Genomic DNA, 26,118 nt, shown 5'->3' with positions numbered 1-26,118 from the left:
TGAGCTGCCCAATGGAGCAAGTTCAAGCTCAAATAAATACCTCCTTCCTTCCTTCCACCCAGCCAAACACCACAACCAAGCAGCACTACAACAACTTCAGAGAGAACAGACTGCTGCTGCCATTAACACACAATGAGCAACACAAGTGACTTCTTCTAACCAGTCACACACACCTGTAACAAGGTTGGTGCTACCGGGTCTCTCCTGGACACAGATGACACGCTCTGTCGTACTACATTCAGGTGTAAAGTGCTTTTATTTGCCTGGTCCATACACCAATGTACTCCTGCAACCCCTTCCTCCTCAGCCTCCTTCTCCCTGCTCCCTTTATAGGGGAGAGCTCATCAGTCCACATCCAGCTCAGCTGTGCTCATCAGTTTGTATTCAGGTCAGCTGTGCTCATTACACCTGCGGGCACCCTTCCCTGAACCACTCCTCCCACTCTCCACCTCCTGCAGCTGAGCTAACCACACCCCGCCACCACAACACCTTTGACACAACTCACCTTATTTTCACCTGGGATGGAGGAAGACATGTGGAGGAATTACTTCTGAAGGCTTTTGCTGCTGTGACCAGGTGATAATAGACAGGAGCCACAATAAACTGGAACTTCACACTGATGGAGACAATCCAGGTGACTGGATGATAAAACTAAACACCAGGAATGATAAAGGGCCTGAAATAACTGTTTAATACAAAAATAAAATCAAACAGAAATTAACAACCAAACAAATCAAGAATGTGGGTCCAAACTGCAGTCAGGGAGGCTGGTTGGAAATGACATGTACAACAAATAATCATCACTGCAAACAAATCCACTGGAGCTAAACCAAACCATTTAACAGCACTACAAAATAAACTAACTTAAACAAACTCACACAAGACATGAATAAAGATTGGAACCATTTCCTTCTCCCTGGCAGCCCAAACAGACACACTGTTTTAATGCAAAAAAAAAAAAAAAAAAAAAAAAAAAAAAAAAACAGTGGCTGATTTCTCATAAGTATCTGCTAAAATAACTAAAGAAAGACAAAAATTTATTTATATAAAAAAAAGACTTTACAAACACATTTTACAAACAAAATCAAATCATTTACAGGCCTGAAACAAAGCCCTTCCCCTCAGTTTAGAACATGCAGTTGCCTGGAGACTATTTACAAAACAAAAGACTAAGTTAATATGTTAAAAAGAATAGTTGATTTTATTTGGTCTCAAGAGCTAAAAAACAAAGTTCATCTTTTTATTTCTTCACTACTAAAACCATGTTCTTTAACAAATCTTTTAAAACAAAGGGAGCCGAACTAAATCACCACCAAACCAAGGCAGGCCTCGTGCTTGAGCTCAGGTGTGCAGGAAAGAGGCCCAGGTGAGCTTCCTGCCTCAATAAATAGACAATCCTTGTCAGGAGTCCAGTTTCCCTGTTTTGCCCCCGATCTCCTCTCCTCCTGTGTCCCCAGTCCCCTGTCTGCTTGTTCTGTGTCCTCCTCTTCTCACCTCCATGTCCTCCAAAGCTGTTTGTTTAACCCTTTCTTAGCTGTGTAATGAGCTAGGACTTTATACCAATCTACAAAGCTGTGTTTATTACAGCACAAACAGCTAGCGTTACAATCACTAACTTTACTTACCCTGTTTAGTACAGCAGCTGTTGGCAGCACTCCTACATTTAAACTACATGGATCACACTTTACTTTAATGTGTGGAGAAACATTTAAATAACAAGCACTTGGTTTTAATCTCTTCAGGAACAATGACCATGTGGCTGAACTGACTAACCTCAGAGGAGGAGCAGCGTTTCTCCAGCAGGTGATCGGTCTCAGCAGCTGGATGGAAGTTCAAGTGAAGGATCCTCTTATTTTAATGTGTTTACCTAACAAAACTATTTCAATCTTATTTCTTCACTAAACTGGCGTGTGTGTGAACATTGCTAATATTCCCAGCAGCCTCTTCATTTTTCAGTCTACCGCTTGCTTGTTAATAGAAGAAGAGCAGAAGGAGACGAAGCTCAGAGCTGCTGAATCCTGTCAGAGCAGCCCAGGAGGAAACTTCAAGAAAATCTGCAGAGACACTTGTTCACCTGGAAATAAACCTATTAAAACAAATACAGTAGTGTCCTGATATGAAATATGTATTGAAGCTATGTGATAATAATCACACTGAATATTAAATTTCACCCTCCCCTCCCCTCCCCTCCCCCTGAAGCAGAGAGATGCAGGAACAAAAGTGATTTCAAATTGCATTTACTTACCATCAAATCACAGCAGCCATCTGCCTCCACAGGTTGGGGGGGGGGGGGGGGGGGGGGGGAGCAGAGAGAAAAGGACAACATAGAAATAAAAGACATCAACTGTCAGTGGGGCCGACAATCACAGCAGAGAAATGGAGCAACAAGACGGGACATCTGAAAAGAAAGAACAAAACTATTAGAGAGGAAACTGAAAAGATGATGTCTCCAGTGTTGGTTGTCACTGTCCTGGAAACATCAAAAATAAACTTTAATAGAAAACCTTGCAGGGTTAACTTTAAATACTTACATAGTCCACAGCTTTGCCTCTTTTCAACTTACCTCCTGTTGGGTTTTAAACCAAAACGTTGTCCATCTTTACCTCCAGTCTGTTTAACTTCCATCTGGAGATATCCTGAGGAATAAAGAACAAATGACCAAAAGACCAAACTATGATTCACTCAGTAGTTATTCACAACTCTTCTGAGGTTTTAATCACTGAAACCTGTAATTCATTGTGATTCTTGTTTGGAAGATCATTGAAAGAGACACTGCTGTATTAAAATAATGTGAAAATCGAAATGAATAAACTTACCTGTTGATTAGTTCCTGTTTCTCAAGTCCAGCAGGGTCTCACTTCTTTTGAGACTGTTCAACTAATCGGTCACATTGAACCCTTGACCTTTGACCTCTGTCCCAAGGCTAGTTAAAGGTGTTTTTATCATGAAACAGAGACACGTTACAAGAACACACACTCCCACCAGGTCACTTTGTTTTCTGTAAAACATTTCAGAACAGTGACTGTGCGATTCTGTGCTAGGCTATGTTTACAACAATACAATACATGTATTCCATATTATATTTCTTATATGCAATCTCGTATTAATCAACGATGAATCCTCAGGCTATGCAACAGGCTGTTTCTGCTGAGGTCAGCGATCCTGTTGGGGTCAGCATGGGGTCAGCATGCTGACGCGCATAATAACAAGGCCACAGGCCGTTACCGGGTGGTAACGGTTGATGGCATGACCACTAGTTTGATCTTTTGTCTTTCTTATCTCTTCCAAGTCATAAAACAGGAATAAGTTACTGACCTGAACAAACACGTCCCCACAAGGCAAGACCCCCACCTCGACCAATCAACAAAGGACACATCACCATACATGATTTTTTTTTTGGTTTTCTGTACTATAAGAAGACGGTCAGGGAGAGTCAGGAGATCAGACTTCAGACTTCGTGAACTGACACATACTTTGTTGTTATTATCGCAAGGGAAACATAGTCTGGATCCAGAGCTCTGTAAACTGATTGTTCTGTTGCTGTTAAATAAATATCTTGAAGCCTGACATCTTCTCCTGTTGCCTCATTAAAGAACAGGCAGGACTGGGGGCTGACACATATTGGCTTTGTACTAGCAGGAGCCCAAGTCCAACATGACGCAGCAATGACTCACAACACACGCACATACTACACACAACAAACACACACAATATACACACACACACACACACACACTAAACACTACAGACACACACACCAAACAGACTGTTGGTCTAATTAAAAGGAACTTGTACATTATAAATACAACCAGAGACTCACAGAGCAGACAGAGCTCCGGACAACGCATCGAGGCTGATGATGAAGATGAAGCCGGCTGTAGTTGCAGACACACACTGTCTGTTGGTTCTTGGTCTACATGACAAAACTAAAACGTAAGATGATGAACAATCATGTTGGAGTGAGATGCTCGCTCGCTCCGCTCGGCTCGGCTCGGCTCGGACCAGCTCGGCTCGGGCTTAAAGAGGTCTGACAGGCCCTCCTCAATGAAAACTTCCAGCTCGTCTGAACTTTCAAAAACTAATTCAAACTCCTTTTTTACAACCGCCGCGTGCGCTCCAACCGGAGCCGCCAGTCACCTGAACAAACACCTGACGGAAAGAAGCGCGCGCACCGGAAACTCAAGAGAGCGAATTCAATAAGCGCAGGCTCTGTGAGGATCCCGCCAAATTAATAAACGAGGTTTAAACTGAGAAAAACGAGCCGCCTGTTCACGAGAAACAAACCAACAAACACCAGTAGAAGTCTGATGTCCGAGCGCTTCGACAGATAGATCACGTACCTCTGAGATGAGCATGTGCTCCGCTGCTGTTGGAACAAATGTCCAGCTGTTGAGTGTCTGTCAGAGCCGCTGCACACATCTGTTCATCTTCCCGCCTTCCGTCACCAAATTGCAAAGCCAAAACAACCTCTGCATGTCCGCTCAAACACCTGCACCAGGTGACTTCCTGCTTCTTTTATTTTTGATTATAATTTGTTTGTTTTTCGATTTACATCATTACAGAGTGGGGGGCTAAGTGTGTGTGTGTGTGTGTGTGTGTGTGTGTCGGGGCAGGGGAGTATTTTGATTTCTTTGTTTCATTGAAAACTAAAAAATTGTGTAAAATCTGAGATCAATAGAAACCATCATCATCATCATCATCATCATCATCTGAGATAAGACAAGTCTTAACAAGTGACAAGTCAACCATTTTCCTCAAAAGAAAAGAGTCAGTAGATGTCAGTAGATGTCAGTAGATGTCAGTGAACTATAAACTAAGGTATTGAAAGGACATGTGACCTCCTGCTCGTGACCGTTTCTCCTCTTTTCCTGACATCAAAACAAACACCAGAAGGATGAAACTGAGCTTCCAGACTGATGATTATAAAGAAGCAGTTTTCAGGTATAACAACTCTGATCATTTTACGAAACATGGAAGTTTCTTCCCCGTCTTAATCAAGCTTGATTAATCGGTCCAGTCACAGGATGTGATATCTAAAATAACTGTGGGTGCGTTTCCTAAAACACATTAATATACGTAAGCAGACCAGCTTGTTCCACAGAGTTTCAACATGGAGAAAAAAAAAAGAGGTGTCGCCTACTTAAACTATGGAGGCGCCGGGCGGCTGCATCAGTTGTGTCCCCAATTAGTGCGGGTACGACCTTCAGAAAAAAAAGGGTTTTTTAGGAAGGGCCCATCTCAGTGTGGTTATCATCCCCTATCCTATCCTAACCTAACCCGAACCTGGAGGAAGTACAATGGACAGCCTCTCGTCCGTTGATTTGGATGGCCGCATCAGCATCGTCTTCCTAACCTCCAGAAAATGGGTCACGCTGATGTCCTCACTCCTGTCCTCCTCCACCTAAAAGATATGAAGGCCAACAATCAGAATCATATGCCTAAATCTGAGCACTATGATCCATCCAGCAGGACCCACATCACAGACCATGGACTTAATTATGGGCAATGTTAAACACTCGGGATACACCACCCTAATCATTCTGCAGGACCATTATAAAAACAGCCTGGAGGACATTAGACAAGATTTAACCCCTGATTGGACAGCAGCTTTTGAGGTAGACAAAAAAATGGGCCCACACAAACCTAACCCGAATAAAACAGGAAGTCACCGACCATGTGAAGGCCCTCCTCACCTGATGAACGGATGTGTACTGTGACCTTCAGAGTACTGAGGGGGAGAGCCAACCCAGCACACATCCATTACCACCAAAAACGTAGAAAGACCTGACATAAACACAAAAAGGTCCCAAAACTGACACCCACAATCAGACTGGATGTAACAGGATCTTTCTGACCTCAGCGACACGCAAACCACAAACACGTTTTGTTTCTCTTTTTCTCATTGCCCCATCTTTATTTTATCTTTTTTTTTTTTTTTATCAGCATGGCTCACAACCTGAATTGGATTTTCGTTCGCCATCGTAAAGGACAGAACCGTCCTCCGGCACAGCTTACAACAAATTCTCAAACAGAAATCAGAGCAGGATGGAGTGGGACTGGGCCAGGACAACCACCCGGAGGATGGACCGTGCACCACCTCTCGTCCATTCATTAGGATGGGGGGATCAGCATCATCTTCCTCTTCCTCTTCCTCTTCCTAACCCAACCTCATAAAGCCACAATAAAGACGATGGCAGGAAGCTGTCTGTAGGGCTCTTACTTTGACAGTCTGTGCTGACAGGAAGTTTTGTCTCTTAGTGTTGTGTCTTGACTAAGAGCTGATAATGACACGTTTCTGTATCAAAGTCCAGACTGCTGCTGACTGTGTTTTCATCACAGGCTGAAAACAGTCGAACAAACATGGAGGAACAGAAGATTCTGTGTGTGGGTCTGGTGTGTCTGGACATCATCAATGTGGTCAACAAATTCCCTGAAGAAGACACTGACAGCAGGTTAGCACACAGGCTAATGAACACACTTAAAGGGGAACGGGGGAGCTGGAGTTCTCCGGATAAAACAACATTACAATGTTTCCAACCAATTTCAATGAGTTGTATTTATATTACAATGTTTCTTATCAACGTGGAGTTCAGCAGGACGTTTTCTGTCCAGTTGTTAGAATCTGGAGTTCTAACAGAATCGATCATAGATAGTGTGTATTAACATCAAGCTGACAGGAAGTCATTTGTTATGTGTTCGAAAAGATTTGTCGTCAACAGGATTGTAAAAACGCCGATGGTGACAACTCCGATAAATCGGTCTGACGTCACTCGACATGTCAACGTTTGTGGTGAAAGGAAGAGAAACACCTGCTCACCGCAACAATAAGTCATGTGGTGGTTAATTTAGGTCGTACTAGTTAGAGCCAGGTGTTGTATGGTAAACAATACTAATAAACAACTATAATAATAAACAACAATAATTACTATATTGACAGACAACGTAAAGCGTTAACAATCCGCCCACACGGACGTTACTTTGTTGCTGTTAGTTTGCTGTTTTATAAGATTATCTGCTAAAACAACACAACAATAATAATGATCTGTTTTGTCCCTGTAATGGTCTCCATGGTGACGACCAGGTTGTTTGTCATTCTTCTGTATTTAGACAGCAGATAGAGCAGATTTTCAAACGTTAACTGTTCACGTCTGACTCGTGGCAATTAGTTTGTTATAAATATGATGTCAGTGATGTCATCACTGTGTACCTGCAGGTGTTTGTCGCAGCGTTGGCAGAGAGGAGGAAATGCTTCAAACTCCTGCACGGTTCTTTCTCTGCTCGGGGCGCCGTGCTCCTTCATGGGTTCGCTGTCTGCTGGTCCGGTGGCCGAGTGAGTAAAACTCTGATCAATAAACTAACTGGAACTCGTCACGGACAAAAGGAGTCGGTTGATGAGGAAGTAACTGAGGACTGATTTCTATTTTATTTAAAGTACAAAGAAGAAAGTGTTTCTGTTAAACTTTGAATTTTCTTATATATTTTAGCATTTTTTTATTTTTAATATCTGTTTTCATAAATTTTACAATTTATTAAATTTACAACATAAAATATGTATATAAATGATACATCATATGAATTATGATATTTAGATAGAATATGTTCTGTTGATGAGTAATATATATATATAAATACTGCTGGAAAATGTTTGTGCTTTTCATCTGTCAAACTGAAACTGATTATAGGATTATCATCATTATTGTATCGATGGCAACAGCTGATGTCTAAAGTCTCCGTTTATCACACTGATGAGACGGAGTTTTAATCTGTCCTACACAAGACATTTCAGAGACATGAATGTCTTCCCTGAAGTGAAAGGCTGCAGGATGACAGGAAAAACTGATGTCTCCTTGTCTCCTATCTCCTCGTCTCCTCTATAGTTGTATCCGTGTCTCCCCGTGTCTCCTGGTGTCACCTCGTGTCTCCTGTTTCCCGTCTCATTGTCTCCTGTCTCATCGTCTCTTGCCTACTCTTCTACTCGTCTCCTGTCTTACATCTCCTCGTCTCTTGCCTACTCATGTCTCCTATTCTCCTGTATCTCTGTCTCCTCTGAGTGGACAAAGAGATCTGAGATGTTGTCAGGGACAACCTGGTCACTTTAAGGACCAGGTGAGGACCAAGGGCAGTTTTCCGAGTGTCATTTTATTTTGGAAGTTGGAGGAGATATAAAGTGTTTCCTGTCTGTAGTTTTATTTTGGAAGATTTTCAGAAGTTTTGCATCGATGTGTCTCTGGTGTCTGAACACGCTCAGTGCAACCTTCCAGCCTCAGTGGTCATCAGCAACATCAGCACAGGAAGCCGCACCATCTTACACATGAACAGGTGTGAACAGGTGTGTGTATGTGTGGGTGGGTGTGTCACAACAACTGCCTCTGTTTCAGGAACAACAACAACAACAACAACAACAACAACAACAACAACATCATCATCATCACAGAGCAGCTCCACCACCTTCTTTTCTCTCTGTGGTTTTATTTTGAAGGGCAGGGTGATATTTCCTGTGTCTCTCTTGTCAGTTTCATCATGGCCGACTTCTCGCGGCATGCGATCGATGTCTCGACAGTGGTTTGGCAGGTCGAAGGTCAAACTCCGTGTGCATGTTGTGTGGTTTGTCCACCCAGCGGATCACGAACCGTCGTTCTCTGTGATACGTAAGACGAGAGACCAGCGTCACACAGCGTTGAGCAATCACCTTTTTAATAATCACGTTGTTACCGTGACGACCAGCGTTATACAGCGTTTACTAGACACCTATTCAATAATCACATTGTTACCGTGACGACCACAGTGACATGGTTCCATATGATATTCATACTGTTTACTGCTTTACAATTACAGTGAAGTTAGAATAGTTTGTTTACTGACAGAAATCTGAGCTGTTGGTTATCAAATGTTGAATCACACTGATCAGCTAATTGATCAGTCTTCACACTGAAAATCGGTGAAAGTCTGAACATGAAGGAAATGTGATTTCATGGTGAAACAGTTAATTTTTACGTTCAATCACCAAACACATCAATATGATTAGTAATCTATCAGTCTGATTAATTACTTCTCGGCTTGATGAAACTTATCCATTTTTGATTGACGGTTCTGATCATTAAACTGTTTCTCTCCCTTCATCACACTGACTGGGTCAAACAGGACGAATTTAAAATGACACATTAAAGGTTTATTGCACTGATTTAAAACAGTTTTCCGGTCCTGGTGGCCTGATGATGTGATAGTAATGTCATCTGTATGGGAGACTTCGAACAGGAAGTTTGCAGTACAGATGAGTAAACGGGCAACATTAAACACTTTTATAAGTTTGACCCTGAGTGATTATGGGATGGAGGTTTCTTTCTGTTTTATTTCTGGGGAACAGAAACTCTGACCTCACTTCCTGTCTGTTAGGAACCTTCCTGATGTCACAGTGGAGGACTTTTCCAAAGTCAACCTTCGTCAGTTCAAGTGGATCCACTGGGAGGTGAGAAAAGAGAGAAACCAGAACAACCAGAACCAACGTGTAACCCGACCAAACCCATCAAACCAGACTAAAACAGGACGAACTTAAATAAACTCAACCAACTGCTCTAAACCGGAGAAATTAGATCACATTAGCCACAGTAAATACATTAGCCACAATAACCACGGTAACCACAGTAGCCATGTGACCTGTGACAGGTTAGTAGACTGAACAACATGTGAAAGTAACGTCTTGTTTACAGGAAGTGGACCAGAGCCTTCCTGTACTGATGCTGCTGTCTGAGTCGTACTATTTCACCCTGCAGGGCCGAAACGCTGAGGAGCAGGTGAAGATGATCCAGCAGGTCGTGATGTACAACAGCACGTTGCCACGGGAACACAAAATCACCATCTCAGTGGAAATAGAGAAGACCAGAGAGCCACTGTATCAGCTGTTTCCACACGGCGACGTGGTGCGTCTCCTCGAGGATGTTTGTAGTCATCTCCCGTTTCAATACGGTCACGATACTCGTGAGGCCACATAAACTGTGATTTGTAGGTTTTACGATTGTACACCTTGTAATGAATAGGAAGATTTCTGGTTTTCTATATGACGAGTCCTTCACGGTCACTGTGGGCGCTGCTTCCTAGTATGAGAACAGTTCAGATGGCCACGTTTCACTTCAGCCACCTGTGATCACAAACGCTGCCACCTGCTGGACAACCTGTGGAAGTGCACCGCAACACGTATTCTGTCAGTTTGTCACGTGTTCTGTCACGTTCTCATGTTTTCAGGTGTTTGTCAGTAAAGATGTTGCTCGTCACTTTGGGTTCCATTCGGCTGAAGTTGCTCTGAAAGGACTTTACAGTCGAGTCAAACAGGGGTGAGTGGAGGTCAAAGGTCAGCGGTTTCATTTATGATGAAAATAAGACATTTATAACGCTGATCTGTCTGTCTGTCTCGGACCTGTCTGTCCATCTCTGACCTGTCTGTCTCAGGGCTGTCCTCATCTGTGCCTGGGCAGAAGAAGGAGCGGGTGCTTTGGGTCCTGACGGTCGACTCGTTCATTCAGACGCTTTTTCTCCTGAAACTTTGGTCGATACTCTCGGAGCTGGAGACACTTTCAACGCCGCCGTCATCTACACCCTGTCCAAAGGTGAGACGTGTGACTGTCCAACAGTGAGACGTTTCTGTAACCGAGAAATATCTTCAGAGTTTTGAGTTTCTGATATTTTTCCCACCAGAGGTGGCGATGTGGGCGGGGCTTAATGGGTTGTAGCTCAGACTGCAGCTGTAAATAAGCGTGAAAAAACACCAACACGTGTCTAAATCCTTGTTTAAACTACATATTTTTTAGTTACACAATTAAATTTCTGTCGGTATTTGGCTTTGATGATTAAATGTATACATATTTTTTCCCTATGTAGGTGGAAGTTTGACGGACGCTTTGACGTTCGGCTGCAGAGTCGCTGGCAGGAAGTGTGGTTTCCATGGTTATGACGGCATTCGCGAAACGTTGACCGACGATTCATGGAAGATGAATCCGTAACGATTAAGAGAACTGTGGTTACAGTTTGAAGTTACACACAAACACGAAAGAGGAAAAACAAACATGATTTGTTTCAGCACTCGAATCATGATTAATTGTATTTAATTATCAGTTTAAAAAAGGCTCAAGATGTGAAAGAGCAGCATGTTTATAGTTATTAACTCATTGATAGATAATATAACTGATCGTTACTTGAAACATCCAGTAGTGATATAATCAATAACTGATATTTGTTTGATCTCTTATTACTGACTCTAGTGAGTGAACCGTTATTACCTGTAATGAACCGCTAAGAAGATGCTAATACAGTGATGCTAACTGTGAGATGAAGTGACTGTTTAAGTGTTTTTACCCGATGAAATCAAATCTGACGGATCAATAAACAGCTGAACATTTTCAATTCAATTAAATTCAATTTTATTTATATAGCGCCAAATCACAACACAGGTTATTTCATGGCACTTAACACATTTATGTCCTTACAGCAAGACTTTACAACATTATACAGAGAAACCAACAATTCAACAATTCCCACATAAGCTAGGAGGGAAAAACTCCTCTTTAAGGGAGAAAAACCTCTAAAAGAGGGAAGAAAAACTCCCTTTAACAGGAAGAAACCTCCAACAGAACCAGGATCAGAGGTGGGCGGAGCATCTGTTAACAGAACCAGGGTCAGAGGTGGAGAACATCTGTTAACGGAACCGGGCTCAGAGGTGGAGAACATCTGTTAACGGAACCAGCCTCAGAGGTGGAGAACATCTGTTAACAGAACCAGGATCAGAGGTGGGCGGTCATCTGCCTTGACTGGTTGGGGTGAGAGGAGAGCAGAGAGAGAAAAGGACGGCATAGAGATAGAAGAGAAGAACTGTTGGTGGAGACGACAATCGCAGAGCAGAGACATGCAGCTCCATGACGGGACATCTGGAAAAGAAAGAACAGAAACTACACGAGTGAAGGAACTGAATGGAGACAACAGATAATAAGAAGAAACTATGGGAGAGAAGAAGATGGTGAGGTATGAGTCAGTTAAAGAGTAGGAGGAAAGAAAAGAAGCTCAGCATGTAATGAGGTCCCCCAGCAGCCTCGGCCTATAACAGCATAACTAAGGGTTGGTTCAGGTCTACCTGAGCCAGCCCTAACTATAGGCTTTATCAAGAAGGAACGTTTTGAGTCTAATCTTAAAGCTAGAGAGGGTTTCTGACCCTCCAACACAAACTGGGAGCTGGTTCCACAGGGGAGGAGCCTGAAAACTGAAGCTCCGCCTCCCATTCTACTTCTGGAAACTCTAGGAACCACAAGTAGACCAGCGTACTGAGAGAGAAGTGCTCTGCTAGGATTATATGGTTCTATAAGGTCTCCAAGATATGATGGAGCCTGGTCATGTAGAGCTTTGTAAGTCATCAAGAGAATTTTAAATTATATTCTTGATTTAACAGGAAGCCAGTGAAGAGAAGATAAAACTGGAGAAATATGATCTCTCTTGTTAAATCCCATCAGTACTCTTGCTGCAGCATTTTGGATCAGCTGCAGGTTTTTAATGAGTAATTTGGACATCCTAACAACAAGGAATTACAATAATCTAGTCTAGAAGTAACAAGTGCAGGAATGAGTTTTTCTGCGTCATGCTGAGGAAGGATTTTCCTGATTTTATTAATATTACGTAGATGAAAGAAGGCAGTTCTGGAGATTTGCCTTATATGGTGTCTAAAGGACAAATCCTCATCAAAGATGACTCCAAGGTTCCTCACAGTTTTGCTGGAGGCCAAGACAACGTCATCTAGAGTAACTAAGTGATTACAGAAAGAGTTTCTGAGGTGTTTAGGACCAAGTACAATAATTTCTGTTTTGTCTGAATTTAGAAGCAGGAAGTTTTTGGTCATCCAGGCCTTTATGTCTTTTAGACAGGCTCTAAGTTTTACTAACTGATTAGTTTCATCTGGTTTTATAGAAATATATAGCTGAGTGTCATCTGCATAACAATGGAAGTTGATGCAGTGCTTCCTGATGACATCTCCTAATGGAAGCATGTACAAAGTAAAAAGTATTGGGCCTAACACTGAGCCTTGTGGAACTCCATAACTAACTCTTGTTTGTCTGGAAGACTCATTGTTGACATTGACAAATTGGAATCTATCAGGTGTGAGAGACTAAGAGTCAGACTCTCAAATGATTTATAACTAAGTTTCTGTCTTGGATTAATTGATAAACTTGAGTGGAAGATTGCTGCCACTCCTCCTCCTCCTCCTCCTCCTCCTCCTGCTCCTCCTGCTCCTGCTCCTCCTCCTGCTCCTCCTGCTGCTCCTCCTGCTGCTCCTCCTCAGCCTGAATCTCTTGGAATATGATAATTAATATGACTGGGAGGAGTTGCTTCATTAATACTAACATATTCTTCCTGTTGCAGCCAGGTCTCTGTGAGACAGAGTAAATCAATCTGATGATCAGTTATCAAGTTATTTACTAACAGAGATTTACAGTGTATCCGGAAAGTATTCACAGCGCTTCACTTTTTACACATTTTGTTATGTTACAGCCTTATTACAAAATGAATTAAATTCATTTTTTTTCCTCAAAATTCTACATGTAATATCCCATAATGACAAAGTGAAAATAGTTTGTTTAAAATTTTTGCAAATCTATTAAAAATAAAGAACGAAAATATAACACATACATAAGTATTCACAGCCTTTGCTCAATACTTTGTTGAAGCACCTTTGGCAGAAATTACAACCTCAAATCTTTTTGAGTATGATGCTATAAGCTTGGCTCCTATTCTTGGGCAGTTTCTCCCATTCTTCTTTGCAGGACCTCTCAAGCTCCATCGGGTTGGATGGGGAGCGTCGGTGCACAGACACTTTCAGATCTCTCCAGAGATGTTCAATCGGGTTCAAGTCTGGGCTCTGCCTGGGCCTCTCAAAGACATTCACAGAGTTGTCCCAAAGACATTCCTTTGTTATCTTGGCTATGAGCTTCGGGTCGTTGTCCTGTTGGAAGATGAACCTTCGCCCCAGTCTGAGGTCCAGAGCGCTCTGGAGAAGGTTTTCATCAAGGATGTCTCTGTACATTGCTGCATTCATCTTTCCCTCCATCCTGACTAGTCTCCCAGTTCCTGCTGCTGAAAAACATCCCCACAGCATGATGCTGCCATCACCATGCTTTACCGTAGAGATGGTGTTGGTCAGGTGATGAGCGCTGCCTGGTTTCCTCCAAACATGACGCTTGGCATTCAGGCCAAAGAGTTCAATCTTTGTTTCATCAGACCAGAGAATTTAGTTTCTCATGGTCTGACGGTCCTTCAGGTGCCTTTTGGTAAACTCCAGGTGGGCTGTCATGTGCCTTTGACTGAGGAGTGTCTTCCGTCTGGCCACTCTACCATACAGGCCTGCTTGGTGGAGTGCTGCAGAGATGGTTGTCCTTCTGGAAGGTTCTCCTCTCTTCACAGAGCAACGCTGGAACTCTGTTAGAGTGACCATCGGGTTCTTGGTCACCTCCCTGACTAAGGCCCTTCTCCCCCGATCGCTCAGTTTGGCCGGGCGGCCGACTCTAGGAAGAGTCCTGGTGGTTCAAACTTCTTCCATTTACAGGTGATGGAGGCCACTGTGCTCATTGGGACCTTCAATGCTGCAGACATTTTTCTGTACTCTTCCCCAGATCTGAGCCTCGATACAATCCTGTCTCGGAGGTCTACAGATAATTCCTTGGACTTCATGTCTTGGTTTGTGCTCTGACATGCACTGTCAACTGTGGGACCTCATATAGATGGTGTGTGTCTTTCCACATCATGTCCAATCAACTGAATTTACCAGGTGGACTCCAATCAAGTTGTAGAAACATCTCAAGGATGATCAGTGGAAACAGGAAGCACCTGAGCTCAATTTTGAGTGTAATGGCAAAGGCTGTGAATACTTATGTACATGTGATTTTTTTTTTTTTTTTTTCGTTTTTGATTTTTAATAGATTTGCAAAAATTTCAAAAAAAATTATTTCACGTTGTCATTATGGGGTATTGTGTGTAGAATTTTGAGGGGAAAAATGAATTTAATCCATTTTGGAATAAATCTGTAATATAACAAAATGTGGAAAAAGTGAAGCGCTGTGAATACTTTCCGGATGCACTGTAGACCAGAGAGATCTCATATTTAATAGCCCGCTTTTAATTGTCAGATTTTTTTTTTTTAATCCACTAATTTGGTAGCATCAATTTTTATTACATTTTTATTGATACATCTTTTCTTGAGTTTTTTAAATATAGGTGGTCTGGGTACAGACACAACCTCTATAGGATGTTGAAGGTTTTGGGTGAGTGACAGCTCTAAAGAAGCTGCAGAGGAGCTGTAAGACTGCAGCTCTGCGTCCTGGCCTCAACCCTGGATGTCAGGTTTTAGGGCTGTTAAGAGACATGGCCATATTTCTAGAAAGAAGAGCTGCACCATCCAAAGTAGGATGGATGCCGTCTCTCCGGATCAGACCAGGTTTTCTCCAGAAAGTATTCCAATTGTCAATGAAGCCCACATTGTTAGCGGGACATTGATCGCTCAATGATCAAAGGATCAGTTATTGATAACTTTTCTGTGTCTGTGGTGGACTATCACTGATAAGGCTCTGATTGTGGTTCAGATCTATTAGCATTGCGACTAAAAAGGAGTGTTTGCATTTCAGTCAGTTGTCTTTCAGGGAAACGAGGGAAACGAGGAGAGCTGCTGGATCTCAGTGGTTCTGATGAACTCTGACCCAACACTTGCAGACAGTGATGACAACACATCTGTTTAGAACTTCATGATGATAAACTGTGACTGACGGATTAAAGTCACGTTGTCTCCTTTACTGTCCTTAAACAGGTGAAAAGTTGGTCTTACCTTGTTGATGGAGGGTCCAGGTGCTCCGGATCAGAACATGTGTTGCAGGTTCCGTCTCCAGGTGATCAGTTCAGCACAGCTTGTTCGGACACATCAGAAGAACATACACTCGTTCCTCCGATGGTTCTTCTGGCCAGGACTCCGAACACGTGGTGAAGTTGTCTGTCAGATCTCCGACCAGCTGATTCCTGTCCTGAGAGAGTCTTTGGAGCAGGTCCCCTTCACCAAAAAACACGTCTGGTCGTCAGTTTGTCCTCTCTGTGATGGGTGCTGCCATCCATTGCACACATTGAAGGCGCGTGGCATTATTAAATCCTTGTAAATTTTCCTCCCGAAGCGACTGATGCTCAAACCTTCAGTCCAGAATCTCCTCAGGTCGTTCAGAGCTCCAGAGACAACTTCTACATTCTGCACTGAGTCGAACCGGGAGAGGGACGAGGGGCTCCCGGTACCGTTGTTTGTCCAGCTGACTCCGTTGTTGGACACCCTGTGAGGTCCATTAAGTTTACTTCGGAAACAGATGCTCGGAGAGAGGAACTTCTGGACTGTCCGCTTGTTCGGAGAGCTGCACCAGGTGTGTGCCCGAGCACACGCCTCCCTCTCCAGTGCCCACACCACATGAAGACGCTTACGACAAAAAGACCGCTGCACGCGCGTTCCAGCCGAGTGACCGCGTGCTTTTGCCCATTGCAGGATCGAGTCTGCAGGATTACGTAATCCAGCCTGTAGGCCGTAGAAAGTGTTTTCCAACATGCTTACCGCATGTGTTGCTCGTGACAACAGCGCGGCACCTTCACCTGTTGTTGACCCTCTCTGGTGACACTCCGAGACAAACAAATGTAAAAGTAGTAGTTACTTAGGATAACAAGGCCAACGTCATGTCCGTCAAGTTACTGACCACGTGCAGGCCATCTTGGATTCCCCACCTCTTCACACACGTCCGGAGCTTGTGTTTTCTGGGGGTGCCTGGATATTATCGAGCTCTCTGTAAAACCTCTCTGAAGCCTCGCTAGCCCAAAAATGGCCTTTCCACTGGTCAGAGAAGTCAGTCCTCTTTTGATGATGTCAAAGCGCTCCTCTGCAGCACACCTGTGCTCTATGCTTCTAACTTCACCTGGTTTAAGATGGATATGGACCAGGCGCTGTACAGCTACATGCTATTGACCCCCCGCTGGTACTTCACCAGCTACATTACAGCACTATTGAGAAAGAAGCCTGGCCTTACTATTAGCTTCCAGGTCCAGTCCTGTTCCAGCCGTTGTTCCCATCACAAGGTGTTTCACATCAAAAGATCACAATTCTTTATTGTCATTGTACAGGATACAACAAAATTGAGAAAAACAGAACAAGTCAGTGCAAACAAACAAAGTGACAGATGAAATAACCTGTGTTATGATTTGGTGCTATATAAATGAAAGTGAATTAAATTGAATTGAATTGAAATATCAAAAAATAACATTGCACTGTTCATTTCATTTCATAGCACCTGACACTTTTCCATTCATCAAGATATCCAAGCTGTATTTAATTATTTGTATGAGTTTTTGTGTATATAATGTGTGTGTGTGTGTGTGTGTGTGTGTTTATTCATTGCTTATTTTTTATTTATTTTAATTTTTGGTATCTATCTTATTTATCTATACCGATTTGTAAAATTTTTTCTTATTGTGTGCACCTTTTTTGTGTTTCTATGCTGCTATCACGACCAAATTTCCACACTGTGGGGTTAATAAAGTCTAAATCAAATCAAATCTAATCTAATCTAAATATAAACAAAATATATAAATACATTCTGATGAAAAAAACAGCAATCAGCGTCTCATGCGTCGGTCGGTCGTTGCTGCTTCGGGATTTTAACACTGACGTTACAAAAAGGGTTCGAAAACGTCACGTTAATAAAATTAAACATTTCTTTTAGGGGGGAAATGTTTGGGGTTTTTTTGGGTGGAAAGGTGTTATGACCTCATTTAAGTACATGAACTACATGTTCACACGGGTTTAGTTCTGGTTTACACTGGTTTAGTTCTGGTTTGGTCCTGGGTTAGTTCTGGTATATCTAACCTTCCTGCTGTGGCGTTGAGGTGAGCTGATGATGAAGCGGCAGCAGACATCACTGCAGTGTTCAGTGAACCTATGGTCACTTCTCTGCTAATTGTCTGATTTTACAGACGGACCACGCCCCTCAGAGGGGGTGGAGCTTCAGTTAAGACCGTTGCAGTGACACAGTATCGTCATGGATACGTCTGTTTACTAAATGATGTTTTCAATCTTTATCCTGTTGTTCTTGGTCAGTCCTTTCTGAAATTTTGTTTATGTTGTGTATATTCACATAGTGTGTATATCTGTGTACATTATCCATATATACATTCAGACGGTGCTGGTGCGTGGCTCCGTCTCGGTGCTCATCATTTCTCTCAGGCCTTTGGTGAAGTGAAGATTTGCTCCAATCACGATGTAGCCCTGCAATCATCAACACAGCTGCTGTCGGTGGGGCAGCACTGACTGAGTCCATAACATCACATGGTGGACTCACAGTCAATCTATCAACTAATCAATCAACTAATCAACATGTATGAACACGATCAGGTTTATGTTCAATGAGAAAACACACTTACGTTGTGATATTCAACCACATCCTCAACAAAGTCCATCCCATCAGCCAGAGGGATCCGAACTCCTCTCTTTGTCCAGTCTGACCACACACACACACACACACACACACACAAACAGGAGGACACACACTGCTGTGACCACAGGGGCTTCATGGTGTGTTTTGAGTTGTACAGCTGATGAATCAGATTCTTACTGTTGATCAGAGGAACCACAGACATCTGTAACATCGTCTTCAGAGGAGCCTGCAGAGGAATCAGCTGCAAACATGCACACATCTTAGTGTGTATGTGTGTAGTATGAATGTAAAGATCACCAAGCAAATGTTTGTTGTGTGAAGTCAGATTAAAGTCCGTTCTCCACCTCCATCCATGTTGACTGTTTACCCTAAAAATAGACAGTTACTTACTGCCAGAGACTCCAGAGCTGATTGGTTGGAGAAGATTTTAAACCTGGAAGATAAAAAAGAGTTTCAGCCTGATTGTGATGTCATCAATAAAATAATCACTTTACATTCTTCCACTTAGTTTGTGGTTCAGGCGCTAAAAGACTTTGAGCCAAAGCAGAGGCACCAGACTGATGATGGTTTTCTCGGAAGGCGGAGTCTATCAAGGAGGCTGAAAGGACACGATGGCCAAGACTCAGTTAGACCTGAGGGAGATCCTTTAAACATCTCACATCCATTACAACCCACAGAAACACAAAACCACCACAAAGAGACATAAAACAATTAAAAAGACCAAAAAACCTCAAACAAACAAATACTTGCATGGTCCTTTTTCATCCTCTTATTAATAGTTCATAAACTTTGAGCATAAATCACATCATCTTAAATGTGTGCGGTGAAGTGTCTTTTAGTTGAGTTGTTACAAATTTCATGTTCAGTTCACATGGTTTCACTGTATGACACATCCACCTCAGACTTGTCATCAACCTCCTGAAACTTACCGCCTCTCTCTGCTGCACTCCTTTTACTGTTTTTTTTAATTTATAAATGTAGCACACGTGATGTTATGATGTTGTCCTTCTTTATTAATTCAGGGATGAGACAGCTTCCAGGAACACAGTTAGCACTCATTACCAGAGTAGTCTGACTTTTACACTGTTGGCAGTGTAAGGACATCTCTGTCTCCCTCTGGGTTGAGGGCCTGGGAATGCATTGTGTCACTTTCAGTCGTCACAAAGATAGAAGTAAAACGTGTACCTGCGGAGGTCGGCGTGAACAGCCAGACGTTTTCCTCGTATGGAAACTTTGGCGTTAAACTTGGTTTCCTGTAGGAGAAGAGCATGGAGTTCAGTCCTCGGGTTTTATTCTGGTCCCAAATGAAAAGGTTCAAAACAGTCTCAGTAACTGAAGCTAAAACTGGAATGAAAGCATCAGTTTATGGGCAGTACTGGTGGGAACATCTTCAGCATTATTTTCTGTTGTTAAAACAATTGTCAGCCAATTACACCTCAGGGTTTCCTCTCACCTGTACTGCATGAACACAAAGTACTGTCCGACTATACCGAACTGCTTTGCAACATTTTAACCTGCAGTTTGTGAGACTGTTTCAAATTATAGTTGCTGACAGTGTAACATTAAAACCAGGTGTTCCAGACAGTGTGTGTGTGTGTGTGTGTGTGTGTGTGTGTTGTGTACCATGGTCATGCTGCTGAGCTGGACCGTAGGAAGACCTGGAGGTAGCACCATCACCTTAACGATGGCTGTCATGACGACCGTCGCTCCGGACGTCTTGATGGAGGTTTTTGGGGGTGCGTTGACAGCGATCTGAAGAGACAGCGGAGCATCCACCAGAGCTGGGTTCTACTCAAAACACAGAGGGAGAACGTGAAGAACATCAGGTACTACACAGTGCTACAGTCATACAGTTATACACAGTACGACACACAAGTATTTTTCAGAACCAATCGTATAAATGTCTCAGATACAGTGATGTAATAAACTGGTCCATTTATTTCCCTCTGGTTTCTGATCAGCGCTGATCAATAAATACAGTCTAAATAAAGTTAATTATAAACATGTTAAGGATTAAATAATAAAACAACATTCGTCAAAAGGAGTTTCACAACAGGAGAATTGTATAAAAACAAAATATTAGAAATAAACAACCACAGTAAATAAACAAATACAGTAAAAAGTTATATTTAACTACAAAAGACCTTCAAAGCACAAAATTTACCAACACTAGACTGCAAGGGGAGAAATAAAGGCCAATTAGAGGAAAAGAGTCCTCTGCGTTTTTAAAAACATCAGCAGAGACATTAAACATCTGTCAGATGAGCATTAAACAGTCGGGCCACAAGTAAACAAAACAACAACAACAAAAACAACAAGAACCTAGAGCAAGCCAGTGAACCCGGGTTACTTTAGTAACCACTGGTCATAAAAGGAGGAACCGGTCACAAATGAGTTAAGGTGTCTCTACTGTATCTCTACAGTCTCTACAGTCTCGACTGTATATCTACTGTATCTCTACTGTATCTCTAATGTGTCTCTACAGACTCTACTGTCTCTACTGTGTCTCTACCGAGTCTCTACTGTATCGCTACTGTCTCTACTGTGTCTCTGCTGTGTCTCTACTGTGTCTCTACTGTGCCTCTACTCTCTTCATAGTGTGTCATTATTCGGTTTCTCTACTGTATCAGGTCTGCTTTTCTATTGTGTCTCTACTCTGTGTCTACTGTGCTTCTCCTCACCAGCATCATGATGGCTCCAAAGTAGGTCGTCCTCAACAACATTTCCAGATCTTTGGGCATCTGAACGGCAAAACAACACAAACAGGAAGAGAAACAGTTTAGATTCAATCAGAGCACTCTGATCACACATAGTCTGTCCTGGTTTAGGTTATCTATCCCGGTTTAGGTTGTATGTCCTGGTTTTAGATGTATGTCCTGGTTTTAGATGTCTGTCCATGTTTAGGACGTCTGTCCTGGTTGACCTTCTCGTTGACTATGTCCATTTGGAAGATGCCGGCGGTGTAGTAAGCGAACATCCCGCTGTCGAAGAAGAACTCGGACAGAGCCAGGTAGATCATGCGGTCATACTCGGGGAGGACCGGGTCCACCGCCAGGTTGTCCAGCGTGACGTTGTTGTGAGACAGGTCGAAGAACATCCCCTACAAACACAAAACACAGTGTGGACACCGGTCGACATGTCAGCAGATCGTATCGCAGCTTCTGTGGGAGTCTCACCCTGAAGTGCATGTCCAGGCTTCGGGATGTCACCACCGGATCAGTGATCAGTGAATAATCAATCCCAACATATTTATCGACCTCCGTCCTCACAGGGATCGTCTCCAACAACGAGTTCACTTGGACCAGAGCTGCATGATTCAGAGCCGGGCAGATCTGAGAGAGAAATGGGTCAGAGAGAGAGACGGATCAGAGAGGGAGACAGGTCAGACAGACAGACAGGTCAGAGAGAGAGATAGGTCAGAGAGACAGACAGGTCAGAGAGAGAGACGGGTCAGAGAGAGAGACGGATCAGAGAGGGAGACAGGTCAGAGAGACAGACAGGTCAGAGAGAGAGACGGGTCAGAGAGACAGACAGGTCAGAGAGATGGGTCAGAGAGAGAAAAGTCACAGAGACAGGCAGGTCAGAGAGACAGACATACATAAAGACATACAGACAGACAGACAAACAGGCAGGCAGGCAGACAGGCAGGGAGGGAGGCAGGCAGGTCAGACAGACAGGTGACAGACCTGTTGGTTGAGGAGGAAACGCATGCCTGTTGTCAGAAATCTTGCCAGGAAGTCATAAACTCTCCTGGAAAAAAAAAAGTCCACAAGGTCCTGGTTGGCCAATACTGAGGTCACATGACAACATGGTAAAAAATTACAGGAATTATTATTGGCAAGTTATTGATCAGTGATTTTTGAGACCAAATGATACAGCATGATTGAAGAAGGTTCAATAATCAGCTGATTGCCTTCACATGATAAACTGTTCTTTTCTCTCTATCAAAAATAATCAATAAAGATTATTGGTTATTGTACATAAATGATTACTCATTATTGATGATCATATTGGGGTTTTACCCGAGTGTTCCGCTGAACTTTGCACTCATTTTGGTGATCTTGGCATCACAGGTGATGTTATTGATCTTCAGTCGTCCTTCTTCATCTCTGATCAGGTCCACCGCTGTATTGATGTTCACACCTTCAGCCGCTGCGTTGATGTTTCCTGTGTCGAAACTGAGACACACAACAACACCGCCTCCATCAGGTCACTCTGTAAACCACAACATTGCCACCATCAGGTCACATTGAGAAATACAACACCGCCTCCATCAGGTCACTCTGAGAACTACATGTTAAGGGTTAACTAATTCTAAACTCCCTCATGTTTGAAGCATTAATGGTGATAATAGCACAGAGTACTCAGTAACTGGGATACTAGCTTTTATGTACACATGGATAAGCAAAACAAAAACATTTCTGTATTACATGGAAACCTCACATCCCAAATATGATCAAATCAGAGTTAAATCAGTTTTCAATAAAGAACTAACAAGAACCAGTAGAGGATCCGTCGGTTGAAACTCAGCGAGATTGATGAGTTCTGAACATCGAACAGCAAACCAACTTCAGGGATGAATTTCAGGTCAGCATGAGTCAAATTCAACTCTGTTATCTTCACACTGACAACAGACCAGCGAGAGAGTGAGAGAGAGAGCATGAATACACATGTCAAGTATTCAGTATTATTAAAGTATTATTTCAAATACAATGTACTACAGTATGTATACTCAGTGATGGTGTATTGAAATCGTCCTTCTTTGCCCTTCATCTCTGGCATACTGATGTTACTGAGCTCCTCTTCAACAAACTTCAGAGTCTCAGACTTCACTGAAAGCACAAAACATACACAGTTACAACATAAAGTACTTTAAAGGAGCAAGTCAGTGTCTAAAACAAGCAAGAGGGTTTTTAATTGGTAATGAGGCCTTATATTTTGAAGAGGATACACATGTGCCAAATAGCATCCTTCCCTCAGTACACTATCAGATAGTACTCTTCCATGTTAGGACTCTTACTGTGTAATATTTTAATGTTAACACAGTAGTGTTGTTTCAAATCACACACTGACTGGAAATGACCTCCTCAGAACCGTAGGACTGGATTTTTCAGGGTTTAACTGGGTTTAACCTGCTGCCAGCGCAATGACTGAGCCGCAGTCCGGATAAATGGTGGAAAATGGAAGGATTACAGTCTAATCTGGATTAGATATTACATCTGGATTAGAGTTTAATGTGGGATTATAACTACATGTACTTACACATCTCCAGTCCTTTGTCAGTGATACGGATTTTGCAGCCGGCAGGTTCAGCAGCGGCCATGATGGAGGACCCCAAAGAAGAGAGGAGGAGGAGGAGGAAGGACAACAGACAGGAAGTCATCCTGAACCCCAACGTGGTGACCTGAAAGAGAGCGAAGAATAATAATTTAGAAGTACACTATTGGCGAGAGTCTGGATTCTTTGTATTGGCGGGTTGCGTTAGGGATTCTGGTTCTGGATCAGACAGATGTTACAGAAACTATTCAGCTGATTAAATTCAATTTTATTTATATATCACAACACAGGTTATTTCATGGCACTTAACACAGCAAAGACCTTACAGCAGAACTTCACAGCATCATACAGACAAACCCAACAACCAAACAACCCAACAACCAAACAACCCAACAATCCAACAACCCAACAACCCAACAACCCAACAACCCAGCAACCCAACAATTCAACAACCCAACAATTCAACAACCCAACAACCAAACAACCCAACAATCCAACAACCCAACAACCCAACAACCCAACAACCCAGCAACCCAACAATTCAACAACCCAACAATTCAACAACCCAACAATCCAACAACCCAACAATCCAACAACCCAACAACCCAACAATCCAACAACCCAACAATTCAGCAACCCAACAATTCAGCAACCCAACAATTCAACAACCCAACAATTCAACAACCCAACAATCCAACAATCCAACAACCCAACAACCCAACAATCCAACAATCCAACAACCCAACAATCCAACAATTCAACAATCCAACAATCCAACAATCCAACAACCCAACAATTCAACAACCCAACAATCAAACAACCCAACAACCCAACAATTCAACAACCCAACAATCCAACAACCCAACAACCCAACAATTCAACAATCCAACAACCCAACAATTCAACAACCCAAACACTGAACAATCCAACAACTGAACAATCCAATGACCCAACAACCCAACAACTGTTTTCTGTTCAGAACGAGGACCAGCTGTCTTGCAGAGGACAGGTCAGAGGTCATGATGGACAGACATACTGCAGAGCTCCCAGCTGAACACATTCCTCAGTCTGACATCCATAAAAACAGTTGAACTACAGTAACCACCCCCCCCCCCCCCAGCAGGCTCTGTTTCTCTGTTTAAAACACTCAGACAGGAAGTGAAGCTGGACTCACTAAATCATTTTGCTTTCTTTATTTCATGTCAAGTTCAGATTAACTTCCTGTTTGAGTTTAAACTGACGTCCTGAGGTCACTCTGGCAAGACTGGACATCTGGAAAGACTAGAAATCTGGAATAACTGGAAATCTAGAAAATCTGGAAAATCTGAAAAACTTAAAAGTGAAAAGGAGTCGAAGTTTGGTGACAAAGAGGAACCGGATAATCCTGATGGAACTGGATCATCCTGACAGAACCGGATCAGGTGACCATGAACCTGCTGGGAGATCTCCCATCATGCACTGCTGCTCTCCCAGAACCGTTCTACAAGTTCTCTGGACCTGCAGAACAGTTCTGGTCTGTGGTTCTGACCCTCCATCAGTTCATCAGGTGACTCACACGAGGACACTGTTTACCTGTCTGTCTCTCTAACTATCTGTCTGTCTGTCTGTCTGTCTCAGTAACAGTTGAACTGAATGGATGATGTAACTCACAGCTCAGCAGACTGGACGATGAAGACAATAAAGAAGAAGAGGATGAAGAGTAGGATCTCAGATCTGTTTTTAGCTGTTTTCAGTTCTTCTGTCGCTTCACACTGACTGTCTTTCTGTCGGTGGACGTTTATATCTGGAGGGGCTGACTCCTCCTCCTCCCCCCCCCCTCCGCCCCTTTGGTGTTTTCAGCCCTCAGCACGGTCTGCAGGTTTGTTTGAGCACTGACCAACAGAACAAACAGTCTGAGCTCATCATCTGTTTTCTGTTTGCTTTAATTCCTGTTTGATGACATCATCACTGAGAACTCCTTCTAGGAAGTCCTCACATGTGCTCTAAACCTGTGTCGGTGTGTGTGTCGTACACATACACGAGTGTCAAAACTCGTGTATGTGTTGTTGTGTTTCTCTATAAAGTTTTGTTTTAAACACTTTAATGTGTTCAATGATTAAATAAATAAAAGGAATGTTTCTGAATGCAGATTATTATTATTATTATTATTATTACTACCCCCCCCCCCAACCCCCGGCTCGTTTATGTAGACCTGCTGGTCTTCAGTCCGGTCCAGGAGGACACAGAGCTCTGCAGCTTCGGATAGAACCGTACAGACCCGTACAGAACCGTGTGGAACCGTTCTGACTGCGCCACACCAGCAGGTGGCAGTAAAATACCGCCGCCGTTTGAAAACAAAACGAACCGGAAACACAAGTGTCTCACT

General features: G+C 42.9%; 2 protein-coding genes across 4 annotated transcripts; one reads left to right on the top strand and one right to left on the bottom strand.

Annotated features, from left to right (window-relative positions):
* The first annotated feature begins 6,244 nt into the window (after positions 1–6,244).
* On the top strand, positions 6,245–11,394 carry khk (ketohexokinase). Of its 3 annotated transcripts, none has more exons than XM_069175844.1 (8): positions 6,245–6,452; positions 7,214–7,330; positions 8,514–8,648; positions 9,394–9,466; positions 9,771–9,917; positions 10,240–10,328; positions 10,444–10,601; positions 10,873–11,394. In XM_069175844.1, the coding sequence occupies exons 1-8, from the start codon at positions 6,361–6,363 to the stop codon at positions 10,992–10,994; spliced, it is 933 nt and encodes a 310-aa protein (XP_069031945.1). In that variant the 5' UTR covers positions 6,245–6,360; the 3' UTR covers positions 10,995–11,394. The 3 variants fall into 3 exon arrangements, with proteins under 3 accessions (XP_069031945.1, XP_069031938.1, XP_069031955.1); XM_069175837.1 differs by lacking the exon at positions 8,514–8,648 and adding an exon at positions 8,185–8,319 and having other exon boundaries at positions 6,246–6,452; XM_069175854.1 differs by lacking the exon at positions 8,514–8,648 and having other exon boundaries at positions 6,247–6,452.
* Positions 11,395–17,124: 5,730 nt separating this feature from the next.
* On the bottom strand, positions 17,125–25,503 carry pltp (phospholipid transfer protein). The gene is made up of 15 exons (XM_069175824.1): positions 25,404–25,503; positions 23,739–23,880; positions 23,209–23,308; positions 22,972–23,100; positions 22,499–22,654; positions 22,163–22,226; positions 21,653–21,808; positions 21,400–21,576; positions 21,158–21,217; positions 20,100–20,264; positions 19,662–19,729; positions 18,867–18,909; positions 18,654–18,717; positions 18,463–18,539; positions 17,125–18,307 (listed from the first exon to the last, which is right to left on the bottom strand). Exons 2-15 carry the CDS (start codon positions 23,857–23,859, stop codon positions 18,215–18,217), a joined length of 1,473 nt encoding a protein of 490 aa, XP_069031925.1. The 5' UTR covers positions 23,860–23,880; positions 25,404–25,503; the 3' UTR covers positions 17,125–18,214.
* Between the last annotated feature and the right edge of the window lie 615 nt (positions 25,504–26,118).

The sequence above is a fragment of the Embiotoca jacksoni genome, unplaced genomic scaffold (assembly GCF_022577435.1).
Source record: "Embiotoca jacksoni isolate LCO1_2020_lvr unplaced genomic scaffold, fEmbJac1.0.p SCAF_104, whole genome shotgun sequence".
In the NCBI taxonomy this organism is placed as follows: domain Eukaryota; kingdom Metazoa; phylum Chordata; class Actinopteri; family Embiotocidae; genus Embiotoca; species Embiotoca jacksoni.
Note: the sequence above shows the minus strand (reverse complement) of the source record. Positions and strands in the feature narration are given on the sequence as shown.

Bases quoted from the DNA above. Each gene is read 5' to 3' on its own strand.
- khk (XM_069175844.1), top strand. From the start codon at position 6,361: ATGGAGGAACAGAAGATTCTGTGTGTGGGTCTGGTGTGTCTGGACATC. The intron at 9,467-9,770 runs GTGAGAAAAGAG...TTCACCCTGCAG, and splicing joins TCAAGTGGATCCACTGGGAG to GGCCGAAACGCTGAGGAGCA. The intron at 9,918-10,239 runs GTGCGTCTCCTC...TCATGTTTTCAG, and splicing joins TGTTTCCACACGGCGACGTG to GTGTTTGTCAGTAAAGATGT.
- pltp (XM_069175824.1), bottom strand. From the start codon at position 23,859: ATGACTTCCTGTCTGTTGTCCTTCCTCCTCCTCCTCCTCTCTTCTTTG. The intron at 23,309-23,738 runs GTAAGTACATGT...TTGTGCTTTCAG, and splicing joins TGACAAAGGACTGGAGATGT to TGAAGTCTGAGACTCTGAAG. The intron at 21,218-21,399 runs GTCAACCAGGAC...TTTGCCGTTCAG, and splicing joins TGGACATAGTCAACGAGAAG to ATGCCCAAAGATCTGGAAAT.